The sequence below is a fragment of the Podarcis erhardii genome (assembly GCF_964252035.2).
Source record: "Podarcis erhardii genome assembly, chromosome: 11".
Classification (NCBI taxonomy): domain Eukaryota; kingdom Metazoa; phylum Chordata; class Lepidosauria; order Squamata; family Lacertidae; genus Podarcis; species Podarcis erhardii.
The window spans coordinates 120,651-135,829 of record NC_138501.1 but is presented as its reverse complement, the minus strand read 5'-3'; the positions used below and the strand labels follow the sequence as shown (position 1 = coordinate 135,829).

General features: G+C 40.6%; 1 protein-coding gene across 4 annotated transcripts in view; it reads left to right on the top strand.

Moving 5' to 3' along the window:
• DOCK8 (dedicator of cytokinesis 8) overlaps positions 1-15,179 on the top strand; it is a 162,571-nt gene that overhangs the window by 122,150 nt on the left and 25,242 nt on the right. For all 4 annotated transcript variants that reach the window (XM_081880898.1, XM_081880897.1, XM_081880896.1 and 1 more), the window contains 4 exons: positions 3,149-3,236; positions 11,285-11,381; positions 11,876-12,010; positions 14,708-14,860. In XM_081880898.1, coding sequence (XP_081737024.1) covers positions 3,149-3,236; positions 11,285-11,381; positions 11,876-12,010; positions 14,708-14,860 — 473 coding nt within the window. The remainder of the gene's footprint in view (positions 1-3,148; positions 3,237-11,284; positions 11,382-11,875; positions 12,011-14,707; positions 14,861-15,179) is intronic.

Here is a 15,179-nt window from a genome sequence, read left to right as displayed (position 1 = left end):
AGTTATTATGAAGCCTACTTTCTCCTCCTCATCTCTAAAGTCTTTCCGAAGCAAATTGAGCGCAAAAACTATGTCTGCTCTGAAGTTAGGATACTGCTGCAGGTTCCCGTCGAAGTGGGCTACGATGCTGCCCCCCCTCTTCCCTAGGCCAACTCCCTCCGGCTTGGGTCCCGGCAGCCCCTCTTTGCCCAAACGTTCCCACCTGGTTTGCAGATCCATGCAGAGCGCTACTGCTTCTTCCTCTCTCTTTTTGGATGCTGCCATTTCTGCGTAAAGCGTCGTGACTGCTTCTTGAAGCTCTTTCACCTTGTCCTCTGTAGTCATCTTTGCCGATCTTCGTGAGCTCACAAAACACCAAGTTTTGCCCCTCGTGCCAACTCACGCTGCGAGGGTTAAATTTTTTTGGGGGGGAGACGGAGCTTACTGTCAGGGCTGCCCGAGGTCCCAGCTCACAAAGGACCAATGCCAGTTCTTTGTTATATACAAAAGTCTTTATTGAAGTTCAGTTTCAATTTCAAAGCCGTGGCACGCAGCTCTACGTCTCAAACTCTAGACCGCTGAAGCTCCGTCTGAATCTCCTCCCCCCAGACACCAGTTTAAGACTCTAGCCTTGCTCCACCTCTTCCTTTGCTCTTTCCTCCTCTGGGTCCGCCTGTCCGCTGGGGTCTTGCCCTTTCTGGACTCTTCTGACGCTGAGTCCCCTGATTCCTCCCCCTGCCTCCGGCGGGCTTTAGGACCTGGCTCCCAATCCGGGTTTTCTGCTGTGCCGCGCGCCTGTACATTCGAACTTGGCGCGCGCGCCCAGCCGGCAACCTTCCTCCTGACCGTTACACTGCTCCTGTCACTGCTTCCCCCTTCGGAGAGGCTGGCTGGACCTGACTTCCCCTCCGTTCCCTCACTCTGTGACAGAGGCGTGGCCAGCCCTGATTCATCTTCTCTCCCTGCTGGAGGAGACGCTGGCCCTGATACATGGGACTCTTCCCCCCCACTACGCTCTGGTGGGGGAGCCGGTCCTGATCTCCCGCTGCTGCTTTGGGAGTCCCCGCTGGCCCCTTGCTTCTGGTGCGTCCCCTCTGGGACCCCCCTTGCCCTGGCCCTAGGCGCCCCCCTCTGGGAATCTTCTGATTCGCTGGAGAAGCTCATGGAATCTCTCGGGCCACTGTCATACTCCCCTACACTGCCCTCAGATTCTTCCCCTTCGCTCTCCATTTCCTCTCTCCCCTGTGCCTCTGCTCCTGAGCCCCTGAGAGTTAATAATAATAATAATAATAATAAGTTGTTGTTGTAGTTGTTGTTGTTGTTGTTGTTGTTAAACTTAGCTTCCTACAACTAGATGGGATAAACTGTGCTTATATACTTGAAAATGCCCAGGTGAAAAGTGTCAGCAGTAGACAAGGCACTGCATCTAAGTGGATTATCATTGACTCTTCTTTTCCAAGGCCTTTTGTAAGCAAATCACTTCTTTAAGCAAGTAACTGTACTAGTTTGGCTTCTTCTTGTTTGCTTAGTGCTGCTCTCCCTCTTCTTTCGTCCTCGAGTTTCTAGAAAGTGACCAGAAAGTTGGTTTGATCATTGTTTCAACTCCCCAATTTGATCCTTACTACAGTATAGGCCAATTGAAGGTGCCCATTTTATGAGGACGTGCATGGAACTAGTCCTGCTGCTGTTGCTTGCCTTGGCTGCCAAAAGAAGCATACAGGCTGGGTTTTTTTGGTAGCCAGGACAGGTAGCAACCAGGTCAGTAGCACAGCCACTTCTGCAGAAAGGTGAACTGAGTCTTGGGACTGGTTGCCAGCCATTCTCTCTTTCTGCTTATTGAAAGAAGGTGGCTTGCAGGTGTTGGTTACACACATATTTTCATTAAGAGGGTAATGCAAGAGTACATCCTATACCTAAGCCAGTGTGATAGTCCCAGATGATGTTGGGCTGCAACTCCCATCATACCTTACCATTGGCCATAGTGCCTAAGGCTGGTGTGAGTTAAGAGTCCCAACAGCATCTGGTAGCACCATGTTGGCTACTCCTGCTGTACCTCACCCAAGTCTGGACTTCTGGGCCTCATTCATTTGTCTGCCTCTGTCCAATATTTTGCTTCGTAAAGGTAAAGGACCCCTGACAGTTAACCCCAGTCACGAACGACTCTGGGGTTGTGGTGCTCATCTCGCTTTACTGGCCGAGGGAGCCAGCGTTTGTTCACAGACAGTTTTTCCGGGCTTTGTGGCAAGCATGACTGAGTCGCTTCTGGTGAAACCAGAGCAACGCACGGAAACACCATTTACCTTCCTGCCAGAGCGGTACTATCAGGAAACTGCCATCAGCTCAGAGGCGAGAGGTGGAAGGGCAGGGAACCTTGGAAAATCTTGCAAAGCAGTTCCTCCTCTGGCGAGGAGGAAAGGCCCGCCTCCAGTGGAAAGGAAATGCAGGGAGCAAGGGATGCTAGGGAGAGCCTCAACACCGAGCCTGAGCAAACCGGAGAGGAGGGAAGTACCCCTTTGCCAGCGCCCATTCTGTGCAGTAGGTTTCGGTGCAGAGAGGGGCGGAGAAGGCTTGGGGTCACGCGACTGTTATGCTGGGGGAGGTACAAAGACCGACCACTCCCAGATTCTGCTAGCGATTGAGCCAGACATGAACTTACGACGCTCTTCACTGTAAATAGTTTACACTAAGAATAAAGCCTGGAAAAGACAGGTCGGAGTCTTGCCTGTTTGCTCTTGAGCAACCACACCAGCACCTGACAGGTACCTATTTATCTGCTTGCACTTTTTGGCGTGCTTTCAAACTGCTAGGTTGGCAGGAGCTGGGACCGAGCAACGGGAGCTCACCCTGTTGCTGGGATTTGCACCACCGACCTTCTGATTGGCAAGCCCAGTGGCTCAGTGGTTTAGACCACAGCACCACCCCTGTCCTGTTTTGCTTCTAGGTTGGTTTTATTTCCTGGCTCTAAGCCCCATTGTTCTCAGGGGCACATGGTTCCCATCTGTTGTATTTCAACAATTCCATACCAAATGTGCTCTTTTAGTTTGTGTGTAAAAAGATACCCTTTCCTTCACTGCTAGCACAATGGATGTAGCCTCTTGCAGAACTCATATCAGTAAGGAAATATTGATATTAAAGTTTCAGTGTGATTCTATGTATGTTGCCCTTGTAGGGAACGATAAATTCCCAGGATTTAATGAGAACCTACGATGGAAGAAAGAGCAGACACACTGGCGGCAAGCAAATGAGAGGCTAGATAAGTAAGTAATTTAATGAATTTTTATTGCTTTAACCAGAGCAGCTTCTCTCTGTGGCCATCTAGTTTCATTCCTGAACTGAGGCAGAAAACTCTATCCTTAAAGCATCCCGGAATGTATAGCTGTATAGCTGTTCTGTTCTTAACATATGTGTCAACAGTGGTTTAGACTGCAGCCCTGGTAGTAAGTTCCATTGAAGTAAATGAACGATATTTCTGAGTAGACATTTAGAAGAATTTACTGTTAGAGCTTCTTGTTTGCTTCTTCCCCCCCCCCCAAAAAAAATAATAAATCTATGGTGGAGGTACCTCTTGTCAGTATTGCAGTGTTTCATTCTCTCGGCCCACACCTTTCAGGTGGTTTGTCAATTTTAGACTTCATGATAAACCAGAGTTATCATAACCATGCTTCGTAAATCCAGACAAGAAGGCACCCTATCTGTCAGAGAACGGGACTCTCTGACAGGACAGAAACAGAGACAGTGGAAGAACAGAGAGAATTCCTAAGAGAAGAGGGGGAAGCAATTAGCAAAAGGAATTCGATCTTTGTGCACACAGAGGAAGGAGAAACACAGAGAGCAGGAATACAGCTGCAGAGCTCAGATAGTGATGCAGACACAGATTTAGGGGGAGTACAGGCTCCCAGATCTCGTAGAATAACGATATTAAATGAGAAGTGAAACTACCCAGAAGAGAAGGTGGCATTTTTCCTGTTGGGGGGAAAGGGGGTGGAGCTTAGTTCCGGCAACTGGGTCATCAGAGGAACTGAAATTAGCGGAGCTCCAATTGGAGCTTTTAAAAGTGCCAATAAATCGGGTTCCGCTAGGGGCGCCTTGGAAGATGGCCGACAATACCATCTCTCCAGCTCACACAAGGTAATTAAGAGGCTGAGATGGGAGTAATCAGCCTCCCTAGATTCTTCCCGGTGGAAGGGAAGACACAGTCTCATCTGCGGCTGCCCATACATCACCCCTGAGTTCGAAAAGAAGGAGGGGGTGAGGGCACTGGATGGAAAGCCCTCGAGCGAGCTCGGATCTCCTGGACACGGTCTCTGGGAGTGCTCCAAGTTCCATTTCTTAAGATAAAAGATTGGATATAAGATTTATTTGACATGCTTCGAGGAAAGAAGGGGTACTTTATCTGCTAATTAAGCCAGCCACTGAGACGCTAAGAGTGATGGATTGGAAAGAAGATAACATCAGAGAACAACATCTAAACCAGTATGTTGAAACGGAACGGAAAGAAGGGGGTATAAAAGTTTTTTCTTCTTCTACAATACTACCTAACAACCCCCCCCCCCCCCGAAGAACCATCATACTACCTATAGCAAGTGAGATTGGAAAATAAACTCTGTGGAAATAAAAATATTAACTAAAGCCTTTGTTTTTCGAAATATTTGGAAGAAGATAAAAAGACTCTCTTGCGATGCACTATTTAATAGGGATCCGTCATTATGAGACAGACTATGTTGCAGAGATTGATAGGGGGAGGCGAGCTTTTACTTTGTTATTATATCTGTATTTCAAGTTCGCAACTCTTCTTGGACTACAAAAAGAAGGATACTGTATATGACTTTTGATTCTTTTTTATATATCCACCTTTATTTTGTTTCCCTCTCCTCTGTCTCTTGAAATAACCAAACTAACGTACTAACATAAATCAAACACTTGGTTCCTGGAAAAAGCAAGTGGGTTTGGACAACATTGAATAAGTTATTGAATAAGCTATTGAACAAGATAAAGTGAAATAAGATCTTGAAAGTCCCTTTTTGCTACCGGGAGAAGCAAAAAGGATAGGAGGATAAGAGGATAAGCCAATACGGGATTACATAGATTAAGGTGTTGAAATCACAGAAAGGGCAAAAGAAAGATTGTGCGCCCCCTAGGGGAGAGAGAAAGAAACCATAGGATGTTGGGGGAAAATGGTAAAAAAGTTGGAGGGACACCGGGAGAGAGGAAGGCATCCCGACAAGAGGAAATTAAAGATCTAGACATCCTATGGTTAAAAATCAAAGAGGAATTTAAGCAATCTGAAATACATATGGAAAGTAAACTAGGAGAAATACAGGAACAAATAGACAGGAAAATAGAAAGCGCTGTAGGTGAACTCTCTAAAAAGATACAAGACTTGACAGTCAAATCAAAAATAATTGAAGAATCTAATAAAAGAACCCAAAAAGATTTAAGGGACCAAAAGAAAGAAACAGAAAAGTTAAAGGAAGAAGTAAAAGACCTACATAATACACAAAATCAATTATGGGACAATTTAGCCATGACAGAAATGCGTCAAAAACAACTTAATTTGAAATTTAGAGGGGTCGCTGAAGAAGCAAATGAGAACATAAGAGAAAAAATGACTAAAGAACTGGCAAAATGGTTGGAAATAAAGGAAGAACAAGTAGCATATACAATAGAAAATGCCTTCAGAATAAGAGGGAAACAGCAACAAACTAGGTCAAAAAGAATTCCTGGAGATTGTTTAGTAATATTTAATTCTATCGAAATGAAAGACACAATACTTAGCACCAGCTTTAAAAGAAAGTTAATGATTGGAGACCGTCCAATCATTATCTTTAAAGAAAAATTCCAATCAGGATTCTGTGCAAAAGGGATGGTTATAGACAACTAACAAATGCTCTGAAGAGAAATACAATACAGTACAAATGGGAATTCCCAGAGGGGGTTTCCTTTTTTTATAAGAATAAAAAGTTCAAGTTGACAGATATACAAGAAGCAGAAAAGTTCCTGAGAAGATATGAAAAAGACTTGGGCAGAGAAGAAGTAAGACAGCGAGGAGGTGACATAGATATAGAGAGGAGGAGGGGGAGGGGAGAGAGGGGGGTGAGGGGGAAGGGGGAGGAGAGCCGGAGGAAGAAGCGGAAGACACAAGATCGGTGGAGGAGGAGGAGGGGTAAGATATAGAGACTAATAGAAACAGAAGCATTAGAACCTAAATCAGAAATTAGAACAAAGTGTAATTAGTAATAAAATGACTCTTAAGCTTCTATCGTGGAATGTGAATGGCTTTAATGAAAAGTCCAAGAGAAATAAATTTGAAAAAATTATAAAGAGAAAAAACATTGATGTCATTTGTTGCCAAGAAACCCATGTTGCCAAAAAACACAAACATATTTTAATAAACAAAAAGTTGGGAATAGAATTTATCAATTCAGACTCTAAGAAAAAAAGAGGGGTAGTAATTTATGTGAAGGAGAAGTTAGAACCTAAACTAATTTGCAAGGATGAGGAAGGAAGAATTTTAGGAGTACAAATCAACTACCAGGGAGAAAAAATAAATGTAGTAACAGTCTATGCACCAAATTCAAACAGATTGGAGTTCTTCAAAAAACTGGAACAACTCTTACTAGAATTAGAAAATAACAAATTGGTCTTACTTGGAGACTTAAATGGAGTGCCGACACCAGAACTAGACAGGAGTGTGAGAAAGAAGAATTTAAATCAAGGGAAATTACCGAAATTGTTTAAAGATCTTGAGGAAAACCTAGATCTAATAGATATATGGAGACACAAAAACCCCATGACAAGACAATTCACTCACTTCTCAGAACCACACCAAAGTTGGAGTAGGTTAGATCAGATATGGATATCAAGAGAATTAACAATAAGAGTGTCGAAATGTGAGATACAGTCTAGAACACTATCGGACCACAGCCCAATAATGTTACAATTAAACAGGAAGAACCAGGGTATATACAGATGGAGAATGAACGACTATCTATTTGAAAAAGAAGAAGTGATTGAAAAAGCAAAAACTACTTTAAAAGATTATTTTGACTTAAACACCAATAAGGAGACAAGCATAGATGTAGTCTGGGATGCCAGCAAGGCAGTGTTAAGAGGTTTCCTAATACAACAAAACAGCCAAAGAAAAAAAGCTAGAGAACAAAAAAAAGAAGAATTACTTAACCAAATGAGAGATTGTGAGAAAAAAATGTTAGGAAAACCGAATCACAATGGCTACAAGCAACAGTATAAGATGCTACAAACACAATATTCAATATTAATAAGTCAAGAGGTAGAATGGGGAATTAAATTAATGAAACAAAAGTTCTTTGAGTCGGCAAACAAAACTGGAAAGTTCCTGGCATGGCAATTGAGAAAAAGAAGAAAACTCAGTATTATCAACAAAATAAAAGTTGAAGAACAAGTTTTGGAGGACCCTAACGAAATAAAAAAGAACTTCCTCAAATTTTATGAAAATTTATACAAAAGAGAAGAAGAAGATTCAATAGGAATAGAAAAAATATTTAGAAGAAAATAGCCCTGATAGTATATCAGAAGAGGAAAGAAGTGCATTAAATAAACCAATAAAAGTAGAGGAAATCCGAGAGGCAATTAAGAGGATGAAACTGGGGAAAGCCCCAGGACCAGATGGCCTATCGGCCAAATACTATAAAATTCTGGAAGAATACATAATACCGGTGTTAAGTGATGTAATGAATGAGATATTAAAAGAAGGAAAAATACCAGCGTCCTGGAAAGAAGCATACATCACGTTGATACCAAAACCAGATTCAGATAGACTTAACATCAAGAATTACAGACCGATTTCACTATTGAATAATGATTATAAGATCTTCGCAGATATAATGGCGCACCAACTTAAAAAGTGTTTGGTCAATCTCATTCACATTGACCAGGCCGGCTTTCTACCTAATAGGCAGATAAAAGACAACATAAGACATACAATAAACATCATTGAATACCTAGAATGTCATAATGAAATTCCCGCAGTTTTAATGTTCGTTGATGCCGAAAAGGCTTTTGATAATGTGTCCTGGCGTTTTTTGATAAGATGTTTGGAAAGGTCAGGGATAGAGGGCACATTCCTGGAAGGAATTAAAGCAATTTATACACAACAAAGTGCTAAATTAATTATTAATAATAACTTAACAGAATCCTTTGAGATTGCGAAAGGCACACGACAGGGGTGCCCTCTGTCACCTCTGTTGTTTATCATGGTGCTAGAGACCATTACAAATAAGATAAGGAAAACCTCAGAGATTCGCGGCATAAAAATTGGAGTGAAAGAATATAAACTGAAAGCATATGCAGACGATCTTATGTTGTCGTTGGAAAACCTAAAAGAGAGCGTCGACAAAGTGTTAGAGCTGCTAGAAGAATTTGGAAAAGTATCCGGCTTTAAATTAAATAGAACAAAAACTAAAATAATGACTAAAAACTTGGAAGATGAGATAAAAAATCATCTCGAAATCCAGACGGGGATCAAAATAACTAAAAAAGTAAAATACCTTGGAATCTGGTTAACTATGAAAAATATAAATCTGATAGAAAACAATTATAAGAACACATGGAAAGAAATAAGGAAGGACTTGGACACTTGGAATAGAATACACCTTTCCTGGCAGGGGAGAATGGCAGCAATCAAAATGACCCTATTACCAAAATTATTATTCTTATTTCAAAATATACCGATAATTAGGGGAACTTCACTATTCAAAGACTGGCAGAGAATACTTTCCAAATTCATCTGGCAAGGAAAAAGACCAAGAATTAGATTTAAATTGCTCACAGATCAAAGAGATAGAGGGGGATTTGCGGTCCCAAATTTAAAGTTATACTATGAAGCCTCAGGTCTTTGTTGGGTAAAAGAGTGGATTGTTATCAAAAATAAAGATTTGTTAGATTTAGAGGGATTCAACTTGAGATTTGGCTGGCATGCTTACCAGCATTTGGCTGGCATGCTTATGGCGAGATAAGGGAAAGGTCCACAAGGGTTTTTCCAACCACATTTTTAGAGGGCCACTGCTAGAAGTGTGGGAAAGAAATAAAAAACTATTGGAACAGAAAACCCCCTGGTGGTTATCACCAATTGACATTTTGACATTAAAAAAGACAAACATTGAAGGGGAAAGATGGACCTATGAAGATCTACTAGCTAAAACAGAGGTGGAGGATCAGACCATATGAAGAAATAAAAAAGAAATTGACTGGTTGGATTCAATATCACCAAATCAATTCTATGTGGACAGAAGATAAAAAGAAGGGGATAAGTGAGAAAAAATCCAGATTCCAGATCGAAATATTAGAAAGCAAAACCAAATTACTATCGAAAATGTACAGCCAGCTTCTTGAGTGGGACACCAAAGATGAGGAAGTAAAGGAGGTAATGGTGAGATGGGCAGTGGATTTAGGATATAATATAGAATTTGACAAATGGAAGACACTGTGGAGCAAAGGTATGAGTTTCTTGGCATGTACAACACTTAGGGAAAACTTGTATAAGATGATGTATAGGTGGTACATAACGCTGGTAAAATTGGAAAAAATATACAAAACAGGTGACAAAATGTGTTGGAAATGCAAGAGCAAGGAGGGAGATTTCTATCATATGTGGTGGTCATGTGAGGTACTTAGAAAGTTTTGGGAATCCATCTATAATGAATTAAAAAAAATTCTTAAATATACCTTCAGTAAAAAACCTGAAGCCTTCCTGCTGGGGATAATCGGACAGGAAATAAAAAAGGAGGATAAAACACTTTTTCAATATGCAACGGTGGCTGCCAGAACCCTCATAGCACAGTATTGGAAAACACCAAAAACCCCAACTATAAATGAGTGGCAATCTAAACTATTTGATTATCTAGAATTGGCAAAAATGACACAGAAAATAAGAAACCCAAAAAGTAAAAAATTTAAGAATGATTGGGATAAATTCAGGGTATACATGGAAATAGAGACAAAGGAAAATCAAAAACAATAACAATAATAACAAAAAATATGTAAAAATCACAGTAGGTATGATACAACGCTTGTGACGCAAAAAGTTTTTTTTTAAGGAAAAGAAACTGCAGATAGAAAAATAATATAATACTTTCCGAAATCGAGATGAAGGGAAGTCAATCAATGTCATGTGAGTTAATGTAAGTTGACGTGTTTTTGCTTTATGCATTTTTATGTGTTTTTTTTCTTTCTTTTTTTCTTTTTTCCTTTTTTTATCCTCAGTTGTGTACTTTGTATGTTTGTTGGAATGTATGTTGTTTTTGTCTGTTATAACTTAATAAAAAGGAATAAAAATTAAATATATATATATATATCTGCATTTCAAGTTCGATTTGGCAAACCTCCCCTGGAAAGACTAATGTTTGGTGCAACTTTTCTGAGAAAATTAACGAACAAATGCCTAGACTCTATTTCATCGGAACTGAGAAAAGATGGCGCCTGCCACCCGAGAAGAACTTTCGGATGGATTCGGCATAAATACCAGCGCGCGAGGATATACTGCAAACAAAAGACTTACCAGCTGCAAAAAAAAGGGGGGGGGATAGTCATCACAAAGTTCACACGGAGGCATAATAATGCTCGTTTCAGCTTGCCTGTGGAAGGAACTCAGAGGCTATTAAAGAAGAAGGATAATAACAAGAAGATTTAAAGAAGGGACTTGTGGACACTTAAAGCAGTAGAAATATGAGATGATTGGACCCAACTGACCTCGAAGCATGGGAACCCCCAACAAAAAAATTATAATTTGGCAAAATATTTGGACTTTATGATATGTATTTGTATAATTTGGAATGTTTAGTGTGATTTGATTGGATTCTTAAAATGAAAACTTCATAAAAATTATTTTTTTTAAAAAAAAAAAGTGCCAATAAATCTGAAATAATTAATTGCCTTGTTTGTGTGGGAGAGACCCAAGCCTTACAATATCCCACCCATGTCATGTACCTAATGGCAGCAAATTTAAGGGGTGCTGGACAGGCTGGCATACACCAAATTGTCTTCCACCATGTCAGTGTCACTAGCATCTACCACCAAATGCAGCTGCCTCAATCCTTCTAATGAAAGGGTTTAACTAATTCTGTTAAACTTGTTTAACCATGGATCACAGCATTTGAGCCGAATAAAAGAGAAACAAAGAAGATAAATATTTCTGATGATAAACTAAAAGTAGACCCAGCATTGCAGTTTCAGGGTTAGTGTAGGTCCTGTTTCTAAAGCCTAGTACGCTAAAGTAAGAGGCAATTTGATTAATGAATTAATTTGGTAACTTGATTTGTCATGCTCCTAGAACAAAAGCTGAGATTGACCAAGAAGTGTTGGTGAGTGGGAACCTAGCCACAGAAGCTAATCTGATTATCCTAGACATGCAAGAGAACATCATCCAGGTGAGAAACTGGCTGCATACAAATTCCTCTACCCTTGGAAAGGGAGGCTTGCTTTCTGCCTCTGTTTTTGTTGTAGTACATGGTATATTTAACTGCTATATGTCGAAATTTTAAAAATGATTCTTCGCTTATTGCCCAATTGTTAAGAGTAAATTGTTTTCATGCTATTCCTACCACCCTATACTTTCAGATAATATGAAATTGCATCTTTCAGTTTGCTGTTCAGGAGAGTCCACAGAGAGTACTACACAGGTCTCCTCAAGTTCCATTGATTTCTGGGTCTTAGATCATTACACTCATTGAATGTAATGCTTGAAAAACCCTGTACGTGAATACACTCTTAACAAATCTTTTGTAGCTATATGCCTTCTCCCCTCTACTGTGAAAAGCATCAAGGTAATTTCTGTCTATTGCTTAGGGCTATCTTATTGTGTCAAGACTGGCACTAGTATAGCATAAACTCTGTGTTTTAAGAATCCTCTTCTGTGATGTAGGCGACTTCAGCTATGGATTGCAGAGATAATGTCTTGGGAGGTGTGTTGAAAGTCCTTGTAAATTCTTTGACCTGTGATCAGAGCACAACCTACTTGACTCATTGCTTTGCTACTCTCCGAGCATTAATTGTCAAGGTAAGTACTTGGCGTACTTATGTTATCAGGTTCTTTGTTAGGATCCTGAAGGGCACATTATTGAAGTTCAAACCCCTTGTGATTCCCTCAAAGCATTGCACTGTTATCCCTGTGCAAGAGCCCTCAAGGTAACCTTTTCACAAAAGTGTACATGCATTTGATAACTCAGTGAGTGGAGACTTCTGTTTCCAGAGTTTGAGTTGCTGGTGGTACACATGGCAGAAAATGAGATAGAATAAGATTGATGGGTTATTACTTAGATTTCTTTAAATTTTAAAATAGCAGAGAAAGACAGGCTTTGTGATCCATCCTCAGAAAGAAAGAAAAACCAGAATACAAACCTGGGCAAGATTTTATGTAATGGCTTGCTTAGTTGTCATCAAGGTGAAGTTCAGGAGACAGACCTCATTAGCTACATTTACCATCCTGCAAATGTTTTATTGTTAGGAATAAACCTCTGAAGAAATTGTACATACCCAGTGTTGTAGAAAAAGGTCATTGGGTGGAGCAGCTCAGCTTTGTGGAAAGGATACAACCTTCTTAGCTTAGGGAAAAGAAGAGGAAGGAGGGACATGTTAAAGACTTATAAAAGTATCTGTGAGAGAGAATAATACTAGGAAATGTTGTCAACCAGTGAAACTGAATAGCGGGAAGTTCAAGACAGACCAAAGGAAGCACATATTCACATAGTGCCACCAGATTCAGCTGTTGATGACTGTGACACCTGTATGCGACCTCCAGAATCAGAGGCAACATATTTCTACGTACCAGTTGGGTTGGCAAAACAGTATGAGATGGGCTCTTGCCCTCGTGCCCTGCTTGAGAACTTGCTGGAGGCATCTCATTGGCCCCTGTGGGAAAGATCTAAGAGTAGTTCGCCTTTGGTCTGATCCATCAGGGTGGTTCTTAAGAAATATAGTGTATAGGTGTAAATGTAAATGTAAAATCTCAGGATAGCCTTTCTAAATAAGAGCCAGTGTAGCCTGAAATGTGACTTGGTTAACAAGTTACAGAGCAGTGCCATTAGTTGTTTTGAAATTCATGATTAAGCTCTTATTTCATGTTATCTGTCCAATCTCTCTTGCAATTAAAATTACTGTACCATTGAAGAAATCTGTCTTCTAGACAAAATGACTTGACACTGTGCTTTATGCTACCACTGTAAATAGTTAACCATGCACCATAGGTATGCATAGTTCATTTTCCTTTGACAATGAAATCCAAAGAATTTCAGCAATGTTAGGATAGCCAGAGAAATAAGCAAATGGAATATCTGATATAGTGGAATTGTCTTACCAGTTTACAGCAATAAGGGATGGTGGGTGTTCCTATTGTACAAACGTTCATTCTTACCTGTCTTCTTTCTGATAGAACAGCAGAGTTGGAAGGGACCATGAGGACTATGTGGTCTAACTCCCTGCAATGCAGGAATCATTTGCCCAGTGTGGGGCTCAAGCCCATGACCCTGAGATTGAGAGTCGCATGCTCTGCCAGCTGAGCTCTCCCACATGCCAGCTTATCAGAATCATTTTTTGTTTTATTGTATTTATGAAACTGTTCTGTAATTAAAAACATTTTTCAGAACGTCATGCATGTAGTTAAAACTCACAACATGCAACACATCTCTTAGAAGGAGAAAGAAGTATAAGGAGTAGCTCCTCCTCCCTTCTCAAGCTTCCAGCTTGTCACAGCATCTTGCTGTGCATTATATATAATGTATTTCAGTAGAACTGCCTGGCCAAGGGGGTTATATCTCATGTGTGCTGTGTTTGTACAGCGTCTGATGTTGTGGTGCCTCTTTGGAACTGTAATCTGGACTGATGAATTCTTCTTGCTGCTGCAGAACATGAAGAATTCAAAACTGGCAGTCATCACTGCTGACTTGATGTTCCTATATCATTAGATTAGATCTAATAAAATTTATGAATTGCCTTATACTGAGACATCTCAAGGCAATGAGCAATACAAAAAATGTTAATTAATTTAACTTGATATTTAATGTAATTTTCTTTTTTTATAAAAAAAAATACATTAAATATCAAGTTAAATTGATTAAGTAGTGAATTTGGTGAAGCCATCAAAACCATCATACACCAAAATCTTCCACAACCATGACATGATTATCACAAAATAAACTAAGTACTGCAGCCATTCCCAAGAGTAATAACATCAGCATTCAAACATCTTCTGATACAGAAAAGTTTTTGCTTTGTTCTTAAATGATATCAAAGATGGTGTCAGGCAAGCATTAGGGGGTTGGACTCGATGGCCCTTGTGGTCTCTTCCAACTCTATGATTCTATGATTCATCTCTGAGGAAAACATTCTTTAAATGAAGGGCTGCCTCTAAAAGGGTCCTCTCCCTTGTTGTGACTCTGAACTTCTTTCAGAAGAGATGGAGAATCAATACGGTTGCACTGCCCTTGTCACTTTCCTGGCACAGGTCACCATACAGGGTGACCTTCCATTGGACTCCAATTCCAATCTTCCCTCACTAAAGGCCATGGTCTCTAGGGCTGGTCTCTAGGGCTAGTCCAGCAACATCTGGAGGACCACAGGTTCTGAACCCCTGGGTGAGGCACCCCTTGTCTCAGAAGGCACAGAGGCAATTTTTAAAAAAATCCTCTCACTACTACCTGGTCGTTTTAAAGCTCTTATGATGACACCATCTTACAGTCTTTTCTTCTGCTTCCTTTAGTTTGGAGAGTTGTTCTTTGAAGAGGAAGTGGAGCAGTGTGCTGACCTGTGTCAAAGACTCCTTCAGCACTGCAGCAGCAGCATGGATACCACTCGGATTCAAGCCTGTGCTACTCTTTACCTCCTTATGAGATACAGCTTCAGCTGCATAAGTGTAAGATACTTCCTTAGATACTCACAGCCTAAATCACAGATTCAGTGTTTGCATTTATTTTGTTTTCCCACAGAATAATTACATTACAGTGGTACCTCACATTACATACGCTTCAGGTTACAGACTCCGCTAACCCAGAAATAGTACCTCGGGTTAAGAACTTTGCTTCAGGATGAGAACAGAAATCGTGCAGCGGCGGTGCAGCAGCAGCAGCAGGAGGCCCCATTAGCTAAAGTGGTGCTTCAGGTTAAGAACAGTTTCAGGTTAAGAACAGACCTCCGGAATGAATTAAGTTCTTAACCCAAGGTACCACTGTATA